This window comes from Carcharodon carcharias, chromosome 2 (genome assembly GCF_017639515.1).
Source record: "Carcharodon carcharias isolate sCarCar2 chromosome 2, sCarCar2.pri, whole genome shotgun sequence".
NCBI lineage: Eukaryota > Metazoa > Chordata > Chondrichthyes > Lamniformes > Lamnidae > Carcharodon > Carcharodon carcharias.
The window spans coordinates 69603887-69618091 of NC_054468.1; the positions used below are offsets into that span (position 1 = coordinate 69603887).

The 14205-nt window shown below is 43.9% G+C and overlaps 1 protein-coding gene across 4 annotated transcripts in view; it reads right to left on the reverse strand.

Annotated features, from left to right (window-relative positions):
• Nucleotides 1-1206: 1206 nt before the first annotated feature.
• The window catches only part of pxylp1 (2-phosphoxylose phosphatase 1), a 201686-nt gene continuing 188687 nt past the window's right edge, over nucleotides 1207-14205 (reverse strand). For all 4 annotated transcript variants that reach the window (XM_041204152.1, XM_041204142.1, XM_041204171.1 and 1 more), the window contains 2 exons: nucleotides 5517-5656; nucleotides 1207-2291 (listed from right to left, as the gene is read on the reverse strand). In XM_041204152.1, the coding sequence (XP_041060086.1) occupies nucleotides 1360-2291; nucleotides 5517-5656 (1072 nt within the window). In that variant the 3' untranslated portion in view covers nucleotides 1207-1359. The remainder of the gene's footprint in view (nucleotides 2292-5516; nucleotides 5657-14205) is intronic.

The window sequence follows — 14205 nt, forward strand, 5'->3', positions numbered from 1 at the left end:
CTGCCTCTTTGTGTCCTCCTCACAGGTTTCAGTCCCACCTAGTTTGTATTGTCTACAATCTTAAATTACTCTGTCTCTTCACCTGAATCATTAATATAGATTGTAAATAGCCTAGCCTTTCTGGCACTCCACTAGTTAGAGCCTGCCAACTTGAAAATGTCCTGTTAGATTCTCATTCAATTGCAAGTTGAAGAGATCACTGAACCAAATCACCTGAAGATTACAATTTAGTCTTTCCTTTATATTTCAAAGGAAAATATTTCCACAAATACAACTGATTGGAGTGTAACTGCAGCATTTCGGATTGTTTTAGATCTATGTATGAATGAGGTCTACTCAGGAATCTTGAAATTTATTCCAGATGACTTGTGAGTTACATAAGCTCAATCTACCATGATAGGGAGGAACACTTTAAGCTTGACTTCATTTGAGATTCAGCTGTTAAGAAGCCTAATGCTATTCCTATTCCTGTTCTGTTGAAGTGTCATGAGGACTCGAAACGTCAACTCTTTTCTTCTCCATCGATGCTACCAGACCTGCTGAGTTTTTCCAGGTAATTCTGTTTTTGTTTTGGATTTCCAGCATCCGCAGTTTTTTTTGTTTTTAATCCTATTCCAATTGGTTTAAATCATGAAAGTCTCAGTTTGGATCAACAGATACCTAAATTATTTGAAATTAGCCACCTGAATTACTTGGAACACAAAAGGAGATTTGAGTTAGCCACAATTGAAGCTAAGCAAAAACACAAAGCTAAACAACACAATTACTAAAGCACCCTAGATTATACCTTTCTTGATTGATGCGGCCATCATACTCAGAGTGTTCAGTTCTCAGTGGTCGCTCTCTTACCTCTTCAAAGAATTTAATGAGGTTGTCATGCAGGATTTCTCCTTTTAAAATCCATGTTGACTATTCATTGTTATATTTTAGTTTCTAGATATTTTTCTATTTTCTTCTTTATTTTTCGCCTACCAATGTTAAGTTGATTGGTCCAAAGATTCCTGGGCATGTTCTATCTCCTTGCTTAAATATAGGTAGCAATCTGAAAGTCCTCTGGCACTACACCTTTTCCCAAAAATATATTAAATATGTATAATAGTGCCTCTATCTTGTCCCTGGATTATTTTAGAAAGCTTTAATGTTACCATATCTAGGTTTAACTTCAATGGAATTTGATAATCCAAAACATGATAAGAAGTCAACCTGGAACATGTTATAATTTATTGTCATTGGAAATAAAACAATTCTGCTATTGGGAAAGGAATGTTTTCATCAAAATATAACACCAGCAGTTTGAATCAATAACATCTAAAACACACAACACACAGCTTAACACTGAGAATCCAGCAGCTGAGGTATTCAAAATACCCTTCTGTGGCATGCATCATAATAATTTGTGCTGTTAAAAACTGCAAACATGTCCCTTCTCACAAAATTTAGGAAGTTCTCAAAAGGACAGAGGAGGTGTTTAGAATGTGCTTTGTGCCCAGAGCAGAATGAGGTTTGGAATGTGACATCATTGCCGTTATACAGAATGCGAATAAAATTTTGTCTTTTGTCCTTTCCATTTTGCCAGATTTCAAAGATTATTCGGGCACCAAATCGGGGAAAACTAGCATCAGGAATGCCCAAAGCGCTCAGCAGGGGTGCCACAGTGACATCATGAGCAGAGTAGAGAGCAAATATCTCATCCTTTTTTCCTTGAGTGATCTGTTGCATGCGAGTGGCAGTCTGGTTTAAAATAGGATGAGTTGCAAGTAGTGCATATTTATAATACAATTTCTTCCTCTGCCTGTCGCGTTCATCCTCCAGCTGATGTGCCTTTATAACTTTAAAGTGGTCCAAGTTAATACAACCATATTCTGTGCATGGAAATGAGACATTGTGACAGAAATGGCACAATAGGGAATCAATGGGATTAGCTGCTCTCAACCGTCTTGTGGGAATCCCTACAATTTTTGCCATGTTTACGTATGTTTGTTCCAATAGGCTATTTTTAACCCGTAAGTTGTACTGGCGTCGTTGCTCCTGCTCCAGATAGTGATTACGCATTGGGCAATCACAGCTGTTGGAGCAGAAAATGGTGCTCCACTGATACCGGACACGTATCTTTCCCCAATCGAGTTTTGGTAGTAGACTGTAGAGCAGAGCTAGCCCACTCTGCAGTGTCCGGCTTTTCCCTGTTGACTCCACGTACAGTTGTCTGGTTGTCCAGTTGTCAGGCAGCAGTTTGTGCTTCTTAATATACGTGTCATGCAAATGTTCTCCATTCAGCAGATGCTGGACAACACCTGCGAGTAAAAAACAGATTGAAACAAGCCATTTTGAACTGTTTGAAGTTTGAATTGCTTTTTTAACACTTTGCCCTGTTCTGCCGGAAGCCAGCAGCAGCAACAGGAGTTAACCAACGTAAAATGAGATAAGACACATCTGAATGGAGGAGTGTACATATGCATATTCTGCATGACAGTCATTTATTAGGACATGGCCTACACGGTCATACATCTGAGTAACAAAAAAAACAATCACTGCTAAATGTCCTCAAAGCCATCAATATTGTATTTAGTGGAGGGGATGCAGTCATAGAATCATAGAATGAATCAGCACAAAGGCCATTCAGCCCATTATCCTTGTGCCAGTTCTTTGAAATAGCTAACCAACTAGTCATGCTCCTCTGCTCTTTACCCTTATCCCAGTATTTTCTGCCCCTTCAAGTATTTACCAAATTTCTTTTGAATGTTACTATTGAATCTGCTTCCACAACCTTTTTAGACAGTCTAATCCAGATTTCACCACTCCACTGTATAAAATGTTTCCTCATGCTCCCCCTGGTCTTTTGCCACTCAGCTTAAATTTGTGTTCTATGGTTCACAACCCTCCTACTACTGGAAACAGTTTCCCTTTATTTACTCTATCAAAATGCTTCATGTTTTTGAACACCTCCTGATAACCTTTTCTGCTAAAGCCCCACCTTCTTCAGATTTTCCACATAGCTGAATTCCCTCATCACTGGTACCAGTCCAGTGAATCTCTTATGCATCCAAAGCCCCGTCATCTTTCAAATGACATCATCAGACTGGAGTGCAATCTTAACCCAATTTTCGTGTGTCCTATAAGTGGATCCATGAGGCACAGCAAGATCAGTTGTTTAACAGAAAATCTGTTTCCTTATGGACCTGGAGGAATACACAAGAAAACTTCAAACCTTTCCTGCTCAGAGCTTCCAATACCCTCAAAATGACTGAATCCCCCCTCAAACGTTTACCTTAGTAATTAGAGCATTTGATTCTGGCCTCCTTTCACTCAAAATTCCACTCCTGCCCACAGGCCACATAGCTCATCCCATGGGGTCAAGTAGGGCATAGCTTCAGATTATGTAGATGAACCCCTGGAATCAAGATGTCCCTAGCCACGCATATGAACACATGCGCACACACACACCCTGGGGTGCCAAATCAGCAACTCACTGTTCAACTTTCATTTCACATGACCAATTCATATTGTCAGTTTAATGCGGGGGCAACAAGCTGCAAATCCACGCTGATAGTTAATTATCATACTAATCCAATTTTCCAGCACAATAAGATATTTCAACAATGTATAAAATTTATGGTAAATAGAAAGTAACTGCTCCCAATGTGTATTTTCCCCTCTCCTTGGACAAGCTATGTTAAAAGTGCCGGAATGCAGTGATTTCAATGTTCTGCTTCAACCAATAATTTGTTGCCTCATACATTTATTTTTGCTTTTTGCAGTCCAGCAGCAGGATATCAGCAAACAAATTCAATTCACAAGACTCTACTCGAAACATTTCTTTCAATTTCAAATGATACATTGGCAGTTTGAAGTGGTCACTATCACAGACAGATCTTTAAAAGCATGAAGATCCAAACGTTTCCAAATCAACCTGAGTTTCCTCATCACCAGACAAAGTACAAATAGAAAATGGAGCATCGTACATCTACACTAGCACAAAGCAACGTCAGAAACATGTCACAGTCAGTCCACAGAATCAATATTTACTCTTCTGAAATGTTAAGGGTTACAGTATTTCTCAGTTACTTAAGGACGTGGCACAGTGCCAACTGTATTTTTTTCTGCATGACAAAGTTCTTGGAGTGTTCCTGCATCAACATTTCACTACTAAGTCATCATTAAAGACTCACCCCATAATGCCTAAGAATTATTTGCATATACGTCCCATGGATTGCAAGGTAGAAACCGTAATCCTGATATGCAAGAAAGAAGGGAGCCAGAGAAAACAGCAAACAATTGCCCGATATCAGTAAGGGGAAAACACTAGAATCTATTATTAGGAAACATGATAGTTAAAAGAAATCAGAATATAATTGGACAAAGTCGACACGGTTTTATGAAATGGAAATTGTATTTGACAAATCTGTTACAAGTTTTTGAGGATGTAACAAGAAGGGTGGATAAGGGGAACCCAGTGGATCTCATGTACTTGGATTCTCAAAAAGCATTTAATGAGGTGCCAAAGCTTATTACCCAAAAGACTCATGGGATTGGAGTAGTATATTAGTATGCACTGTGGATTGGTTAAAGGACAGAAAGCAGACAGTAGGAACAAATGAGTCATTTTTGGGTTGGTGGCCTGTATATAATGGGATACCACAAGGATCATTGTTTGGGCTTAAGCTATTTAAACACTGTATCAGTTAGATGACCAAGCATAATGTATTTTCAACATTTGTTGATACAAAATTATGTGGCAGAGTATGCTGTGAGGACACAGAGGCTGCAAAAGGATATAGACAGGTTAAGTGAATGGGTTAAAAACTCCTATGTTCTTTCATTTCAAACTTACATCGAACCACAGATTAACTAAGTGATCATATGACGTAGTTTACTCTCAGCTCCTTGCAGTAAATTTATTTTAATGTTTATTTGTTTCATCTAAGACACACCCATTTTAAACTTGATTGTCTTTATGAATTCAAATCAAGTAACATTTCTCATGGGTCAAAGAATGCAAATACATTACCAAATTTGTTGAAGATGAAAAATATATATAATTATTCTGTATAACAACAGCAGGATAAAAATTAATTTACATTAAAAAAACAAGGTCATTAGACGGCTAACTTGAGGAAGAAGTATACAATTATATATTGGCCTCTTTCCACGTTATTCACTCAATGCCTAATTTTCTTCATGGTCAATTCAACAATGTACAAATGCCAGCACAGTATCTATATTAGCCCTAGAATATTATACAATATTGGATCAGGTCCAATTATTGGTATTTAAAAAGTGATATTGATGAAAAAATAAGTTTAATATACCACTGATAACAGTTCTTAAATTCATGCTTTTGTACCAAAGTGGCATCAAGCTCTCTCCATAGACACACACTTTATACTGGGTTGCACTTCTGTCCTCCAGACCACTAGAGCAGCACATGCACACTCCACACTGAGACAATATTTGCAGCTTGCACCATTAGAAAATTCACTTTAATCTAAAACAGGCTCACAATTTGCCTGGTACTTCACCTATTTGGGTCAGTTCCCCCATCTCGCACACTGTGTGACTGGGGAGGAGTGCAATATTGTTCAAGGGGCCATCCAGCTGACATGCAGTAGCGATGTTCCTGTTCTTGATAAAGTTTTCCAGCAGCCTGTGAGAAGGTTCCCTTGCAACAGAGGAAGAAAAATGAAGTTTAATACTCCTGGACATAAACTGAGACATTTAATAAGCAGAAACACTTTAATTCATAGGCACTTGCTTTGAAAAAGCTCATCTTCCCTCCCCTATTCTGCAGTAGCTAATTCTCATGCTGTCTGTAAAGCTAAGAATTTCTTTTTTAAATCAAATTATTTTCCTCTCCATTCTCCAGAAGAGAATCTGCTTCTCTCACTCATTCAGTTATGCATTTCAGATATCACAATAACTCACTGCTAAATCTGGTTTTCCTCATGTTGCCTAATTCTTTTGCCAATTACTTGGAACCTGTGTCTTCTGGTTATTGATCCTTATGCCACTAAAATCAGTTTCTCCTTATTTACTCTATCAAAACACTTTACGATTTTAAACACCTCAATCAAATCTCCCATTTTTTAAATTATTCATTCACAGGATGTGGGCTTCGTTGGCTGGGCCAGCATTTATTGCCCATCCCCAGCTGCCCTTGAGATGGTGGTGGTGAGCTGCCTTCATGAACCACTGCTGTCCATATGGTGTAGGAACACCCACAGCGCTGTTAGGAGGGAGTTCCAGGATTTTGACCCAATGACAGTGAAGGAACAGTGATATATTTCCAAGTCAGGACGGTGAGTGACTTGGAGGGAAGCTTCTAAGTGGTGGTGTTCCCAACCATCTGCTGCCCTTGTTCTTTTAGATGGTAGCGGTCATGGGTTTGGAAGATGCTGTCTAAGGAGCCTTGGTTAGTTGCTGCAGTGCATCTTGTAGATGGTACTCAGTGCTGCTACTGTGCGTCAGTGGTGGAGGGAGTAAATGTTTGTGGATGTGGTGCCAATCAAGTGGGCTGCTTTGTCCTGGACAGTGTCAAGCTTCTTGAGTGGTGTGGGAGCTGCACTCATCCAGGCAAGTGGGAAGTATTCCCTCACACTCCTGCCTTGTGCCTCGTAGATGGTGGACAGGTTTTGGGGAGTCAGGAGGTGAATTACTCATCACAGCCTCTGACCTGCTCTTGTAGCCACAGTATTTATATGGCTAGTCCAGTTCAGTTTCTGGTCAATGGTAACCCCCCAGAATGTTGATAGTGGGGGATTCAATGATGGCAATGCCATTGACTATCAAGGGGCGATGGTTAGATTCTTTTTTGTTGGAGATGGTCATTGCCTGACACTTGTGTGGCATGAATGTTATTTGCCACTTATCAGCCCAAGCCAGGTCTAGCTGCATTTGGGCATGGACTGCTTCAGTGTCTGAGGAGTTGTGAATGGTGCTAAACATTGTGCAACATCCCCACCCCTGACCTTATGATGGAAGGAAGGTCATTGATGAAGCAGCTGAAGATGGTTGAGCCAAGGACATTACCCTGAGGAACTCCTGCAGTGATGTCCTGGAGCTGAGATAACTGACCTCCAACAATCACAAATATTTTTCCTTTGTGCTGGATGTGACTCCAACCAGCAGAGTACTTTCCCCCTGATTCTCACCGACTCTAGTTTTGCTCAGGCTCCTTGATGCCACACTTGGTCAAAAGCGGCCTTGGTGTCAAGGACAATCGCTCTCACCTCACCTCAGGAGTTTAGCTCTTTTGTCCATGTTTGAACCTTATACAAAAGTAAAATGCAATGCATACTGGAAATCTGAAATATAAAAAAAATACTGGAAATAATCAACAGGCAGAATCTGTGGAGAGAAAAACAGAGTTATTATTTCAGGTCAATAGTCTTTCATCAAAATCCTGATGAAGCATTAACTCTGTTTCTCTCTCCGCAGATGTTGCCTTACCTGCTGAGTATTTCCAGCATTATCTGGTTTTATTTCTGATTTGCAGCAAGCACAGTATTTTGCTTTTGAACCATAATGCCTGGGTTGGCAGTCCAAGAGAAAGAGGAAAGCATTTCTGAGATCACAGAAATAAGAGTCTTCTGGTTATAGAGAGTCAACCAAACTGCTGTTCAATTAGTCTGTGAACCCATCTATTCATGGTAATGACCGGGTTTGGAGTGAAATGAATTATAAACAAAAACTGCTAATTCTATTGATTTTTAGATAATCATTTTTTAAAATTGTATATCAATTGTGTTTAATTATATGCAGGTGGAGGACATGAATTGGGGCTTCACTTGAGCACATATAAAGGAACACTGCCCCACCAGGGGCTGTCATATCTCATTGATTTTTAGTTTAATTAATTGATTTTGTTTTCAAAAAGAGTCTATAAATACTCTCCAACATTTTGGAGATTTATGTTTGTAATGTTTTACACTGAATAAATGCACTGCAGAGTAAAGATCGGCTCCAGTACTATCCTTCAGCATCTGGCTTTCCGGAATAGAACAAGTATTGGTTTCGTGTGTTCTTAGGCACGTACACGGAGTACAGGATGTTTAACATTCAGATGCAGCCTATTCAGTAGATTTTTGTATGTTGAATTGTTCATGAAAGAATCAGTTTTAAGTCAAGCAAGATGATTCACCTTCTTACTTGAAATAGAACTGATTCACTGAAGTGGGTCAGCGTAGCATGATCATTGTAAAAATAAGTTGTATTCATAAAAATAAATGAATCCATTGTAATTGTTTTGTGTGTCCACCCGATGGGAAATAGAGCAGGATTATCAATTCATAACAAGTCTCAAATTATTTCTTGGCCTGCCTTCAGAGATACTAAAGAAATACAAGTACAAAAGGCATGGGGCAGAATTTTTCACCGAGCGAGCGGGCACACGCCCGACCCACTTGAATGTAAAATAGCATTTGATGATGTCAGGTGAGCGTCCCGATGTCATTGTGCACTTGTGCGATATTTCGGTCAGCGGGTGCCACGAGGTTGTCGGAGCTGCGACAGCCATCAATTACGAGGCTGGTTAAGGCCATTAAAAAGGCAATCAAGATGGATTTTACGTTGCCTGTGTGATTTTGTGCACGTTGTACAGGCAGGTGGGCAACTGCCAATTTGCTAAACCTCATCCAAGGGTGGGATAAAAAGGGTCAGCAGCATTGCCAGGGTGAATAGTGAGGAGTTTAGGAGATAATTTGCTGCTGGTTTCTTATTGGTACTTGATAGCTTCATCTCTGTTTCTTAGCATTTCCAGGCTTCATTTCAGGACTTTTTGATGTCACCAAGGCACCTGGATGATTCAGACTGTGTGGATCCTTCCAGGTATCAGACAGCCTCCTGCTACCCTGGTAATGAAGATCGTGGTCTCCACTGGTGTCACCTCCTCTGAGGAGGAAGAGAGATGCAGAAGGGAGAGAAGGCCAGGTGCCCCAATGCAGCTTCCAGGGGATTGCCCTGTGGGAGGAGAGGCGCAGGTACAAGGGCGCAGGGCCAGCAGGAAGTCCAAGGCGGAAGGGGCCACAGAAGATGCCAGGCAGCGATGCAGATACCTCAATGTGTCTCAGGTGCAATGCTGAAGGATGCTCCACCTCTCAAGGGAGACCATGACCTCCATTTGTCAAATGATTGCACCTGAGATCAGCTCCGAATGTGTGGGTGGCTCTGAAGGTCAAAGTGGCCCTCAATTTCTATGCCTCCGGCTCTTTCCACGGGTCAGTAAGGGATCTTGTGGAGTCTCCCAATCAGCTGTCCACAGTTGTGTCAAGCTGGTGACTGAAGCTTTGATCAGGCAGGTACTGACCTTTATTCTTTGCCATATGGCCAGGCTGAGCGAGCCAAGGCTTTGCAGTGATTGCTGGGTTCCCCTGCATCCAGGGTGCCATCAATTGCACATGTGGCCATCAAGTTGCAGGCAGGTTAGCCGGGTGCCTTCATTAACAGGAAGAGATTCCACTCCATGAATGTGCAGATAGTGTGTGATCACAGGATGCAGATTCTGCAAGTCCATGCAAGGTACCCAGGCAACTCCCTTGACGCTTATATCCTGAGACACTCCCAGGTGCCGAGGTTCTTCAGTGCTCCAGCCCGACTGGATGGATGGCTGCTGGGTGACAAAGGCTATCTGTTGAAAAAAAAGGCTTATGATGCCTCTCTGCCGCCCAAGAGAGGCAGAGCAGCGTTACAATAGGAGTCATGCCTCTACAAGGGCAGTGGTCAAGAGGATCATAGGTCTTTTCAAGATGCGTTTCCGATGCCTGGACCGTTCAGGGGACCACTAAAATACCCTGCAGAGCGGATGTCACTGATAGTGGTTGCATGCTGCGCTCTCCACAATCTGGCACTGGCAAGGGGGGACCCACTGGTGGAAGAGGATCTTGACGCAGCTGCGCAGGCCACAGATGATGAATTCAGCAGTGAGTCAGAAGAGGAGCATGGTGAGGAGAATTCTGAGGGTCTGTAACCTGCAGGAAGGCAGGGACACCAGGGACACCTTGATCCAATGCTCCTTCAGCTAGGCTACCAAAGGTCTGCTTCCACCTCATGCCAGGGCTGCCACCTCCACTCCAGATGGCTGAAATGACCCTTTAATTTGCACCCAAAGTCCACTCAATGCCTGTGCAATAAAGTATCCAGTCATTCATGTCCAGCATTACGTACTGGCATACCCTGTACCAGAACAAAAAAAGGTGAAGCATACTCAGGCCATCAGAACCAAAGCAAATTTAATGTTATTGTCACAATGAAGACATAATGACATTACCATTACTGGTGTTGATACCCACACCAGCAGGCATACAAACCAAACATAAATGAACATAAAATCGCTTTCGAGCTCTTCGTTTTGTGCTCATGGTGCCTTTAACTTACGTTTCTGAGTGACTACGTCTTGGTTCCCCTGCCCCCAATGCCTGCCTCGCTGGCACCGGCATTGGAGACAGCCTGCTGACTCTGCTATCATCAGATACGATGGTCACTGGCAGAGGGGCAGAGGAGCTGCTGCCATCATTCAGAGCGCCCTGAGAGGAGCCTGAAGAGACGACAAGCAGCTCATGCACCAACGTGAGGCTGCTCTGGACCTCCCTGTTCACCATTGATGCACAGGCACCTAGCTGGGACACTGGGTGTCTCATCCATCTCCCACACTGGCAGTGACCACCTGAGGTCATTGCATGTGTGAGGGCTTGCATATCTGAGTGCAACCCCAGGAACCCCTGATTCTGTCCCAGGAGCTGCCTCTCCATGAGAGTCGCCACTCTCTCAATGGAGAAGGCAGTGTGTTCAGCCATGAGGGTCAGCGCAGTGCTCACATTCCACATGGATTCCTCCACAACAGAGACCATGGCATGCAGACCCTCATGGATCTCTGCCAGATCCTCCCACACATCCTGCTGGACATCCAGCATCTGCCACCTAATGAACGACTCCAGAGGCTCATCATCTGTCCTCTGAGTGCTGACACCCTGGGCACTCTCTGCCTCCGCCTGTACCTCAAGCGTGTGAAGTGCCCTCACCAATGTGAGCCAACATTCTAACCGCCGATCTAATGTTGGTATCTATGCTGGTACCTGGTTCAGATAGCCGGTGTTCCTCCAGCATCAGGGGTGGCCCTTCAGGGTCAGAGAGCAAGGGCGTGCTGATGAATCCAAAAGGGAAAACAAGAACATGTCATTAGTTAAAGTCATCACACTGTCACTGTGCATGTCAGTGAGACAATGGAGATCTGCAGCATGGTGCCATCGTCTTTTAATGATCAAAGGAGACTCCAGTTTCGAGGTTCCCATCAATGAAGAGACGACACTGGAATGGTTGCACAATCCGAAACTCTCAACTCTGTGCACTGCGCTCTTCGCCTGGCACCCCCACCTCTCCACACACGGTTGCACGTGCAGCGTGCCAGCTCTCGAGCTCAAAGGATTCCTGCTCGAAGCTGGTCGGCAGCAGCAAGTTGGCCGGGTTGGACCCAGAATAATGCTCTGGGAACCCGACTATGAACCCCGCTATTTAATGGTGGAATTTGCATTCAAAAAAAATCTGGAAGTAAAAGTCTAATGATGGCCATGAAACCATTGTCGATTTTTGTAAAAACCCATCTGGTTCCCTAACATCCTTTAGGGGAAGGAAATCTGTATTCCTTACCTGGTCTGGACTACATGTGACTCCAGACCCATAGCAATGTGGTTGACTCTTAAATGCCCTCTGAAATGGCCTAGCAAGCCACTTAGTTGTATCAAACCACTACAAAGTCTCAAAAAAGGAATGCAACCAGTCCGGACCATCCGGCATCAGCCTAGGCATCAGAAATGACAACGGCAATCTCAGCCCTGTCGACCCTGTAAAGATCTCCTTACTAACATCTGGGAGCTAGTGCCAAAATTGGGAGAGCTGTCTCACAGACTAGTCAAGCAACAGCCTGACACAGTCATCCTCGCAGAATCATACCTTATGGATAATGTCCCAGATACCACCATCACCATCCCTGGGTTTGTCCTGTCCCACAGGCAGGACAGACCCAGCTGAAGTGACGTACAGTGATATACGATCGGGAGGGAGTTGCCCTGGGAATCCTCAACATTATTTCCAGAAGCCATGAAGTCTCATGGCATCAAGTCAAACATGGGCAAGGAAACCTCCTGCTGATTACCAGGTATCACTCTCACTCAGCTGTTGAACATCACTTGGAGGAAGCACTGAGGCTGGCAAGGACACAGAATGTATTCTGGGTGACGAACTTCAAGGTCCATTACCAAGAATGGCTCAGTAGCACCACTACTGACTGAGCTGGCTGAGTTTGAAAGGTCATAGCTGCTAGACTGGGTCTGCAGCCGATGGTAAGAGAACCAACACTTGCATTTACCCGGCTATGTGGAAAATTGTCTAGGTATGTGCTGTACACAAAAAGCAGAGCAAATCCAACCCAATTACTGCCTCATCAGTCTACTCTCAATCATCAGTAAAGTGATGGAAGGGCTCATCTACAGTGCTATCAATAACCTGCTCACTGACGCCCAGTTTGGATTCCACCAGGGCCACTCAGCTTCTGACCTCTTACAGTCTTGGTTCAAACATGGACAAAAGAACTGAACACCCGAAGTGAGGTGAAATTGACTACCATTGACATCAAGGCCACATTTGACTGAGTGTAGCATCAAGGAGCCCTAGCAAAACTGGAGTGAATGGGAATCAGGGGGAAAAGTCTCAACTGGTTGGAGTCATATCCAGCACAAAGGAAGATGTTTGTGGTTGTTGGAGGTCAGTCATCTCAGCTCCAAGACATCACTGCAGGAGTTCCTCAGGGTAGTGTCCTCGGCCCAACCATCTTCAGCTGCTTCATCAATGACCTTCCTTCGTAAGGTCAAAAGTGGGGATGTTTGCTGATGATTGCACAATGTTCAGCACCATTCATGACTCCCCAGATACTGAAGTAGTCCATGTCCAAATGCAGCAAGACCTGGACAATATCCAAGCTTGGAATGGCAAGTGGCAAGTAACATTTGTGCCACACAAATGCCAGGCAATGACCATCTCCAACAAGAGAGAATGTAACCATCACCCTTTGATTTTCAATGGCATTACCATCACTGAATCCCCACTATCAACATCCAGGGGGGTACGATTGACCAAAAGCTGAACTGGATTAGCTATACAAATACTGTAGCTACAAGAACAGGTGAGACACTAGGAATCCTGCAGCGAGTAACTCACCTCCTTTCTCCCTAAAGTCTGTCCACCATCTACAAGGCACAAGTCAGGAGTAAAACGGAATACCCCCGACTTGCCTGGTTGAGTTCAGTTCCAAAGACACTCAAGAAGCTTGACACCCTTAGAACAAAGCAGCTCACCTGATTGGCATCACATCCACAAACATTCACTCCCTCCATCACCGACGCACAGCAGCAGCAGTGTGTACCATCTACAAGATGCACTGCAGGAATTCACCAAGGCTCCTTAGGCAGCACCTTACAAACTCACGATCACTACAATCTAGAAGGACAAGGGCTGCAGACAGATGGGAACACCACTAGCTGGCAGTTCCCCTCCAAGTCACTCACCATCCTGACTTGGAAGTATATCACCGTTCATTCTCTACCGCTGGATCAAAATTTTGTAACTCCCTTCCTGACAGCACTGTGGGTGTACCTATACCACATGGTCTTCAATGCTTCAAGAAGGCAGCTCACCACTACCTTCTCAAGGGCAACTGGGGATGGGCAATAAATGCTGGCCCAGCCAGTGAAGCCCACATCCTGTAAATGAATAAAGACAGAGGAGCATTGATTAGTCCACTCTCTACCTGCAGCGCCATTGGAGCCTGGCCAACCCCAGTTGAGGTACATCGCAGGGCACATCCGAGTCATGGCTCTCGAGCTGCAAGGCACTCAGTCCAAGCAGCCAGGGGTCACCTCCTTGATCAGCTCTGACATCATTGACAGTTGGCACTCAAAGTCTACCACCCCTGAGATGCTTGGGGGTGCAGCTGCAACTTAACACTTCTGCAAATTGACCCAGGCCAACATGGTACCCGCCCTTCCTGAGTGCAGCAGGTCACTGAGCTTCTTCCGGCACTTCACCCATGTATGCCGCACCACGTTATGACTGCTAACCAGCGCTGCCATCTCCTTCCATGCCCTCTTTATGAGGTGCAGTGGCCTCCTTCTCCCATCTCTGGGGACAAGTGTGTCCCTCCTGGCAGCTACCTCCTTCAGGAAG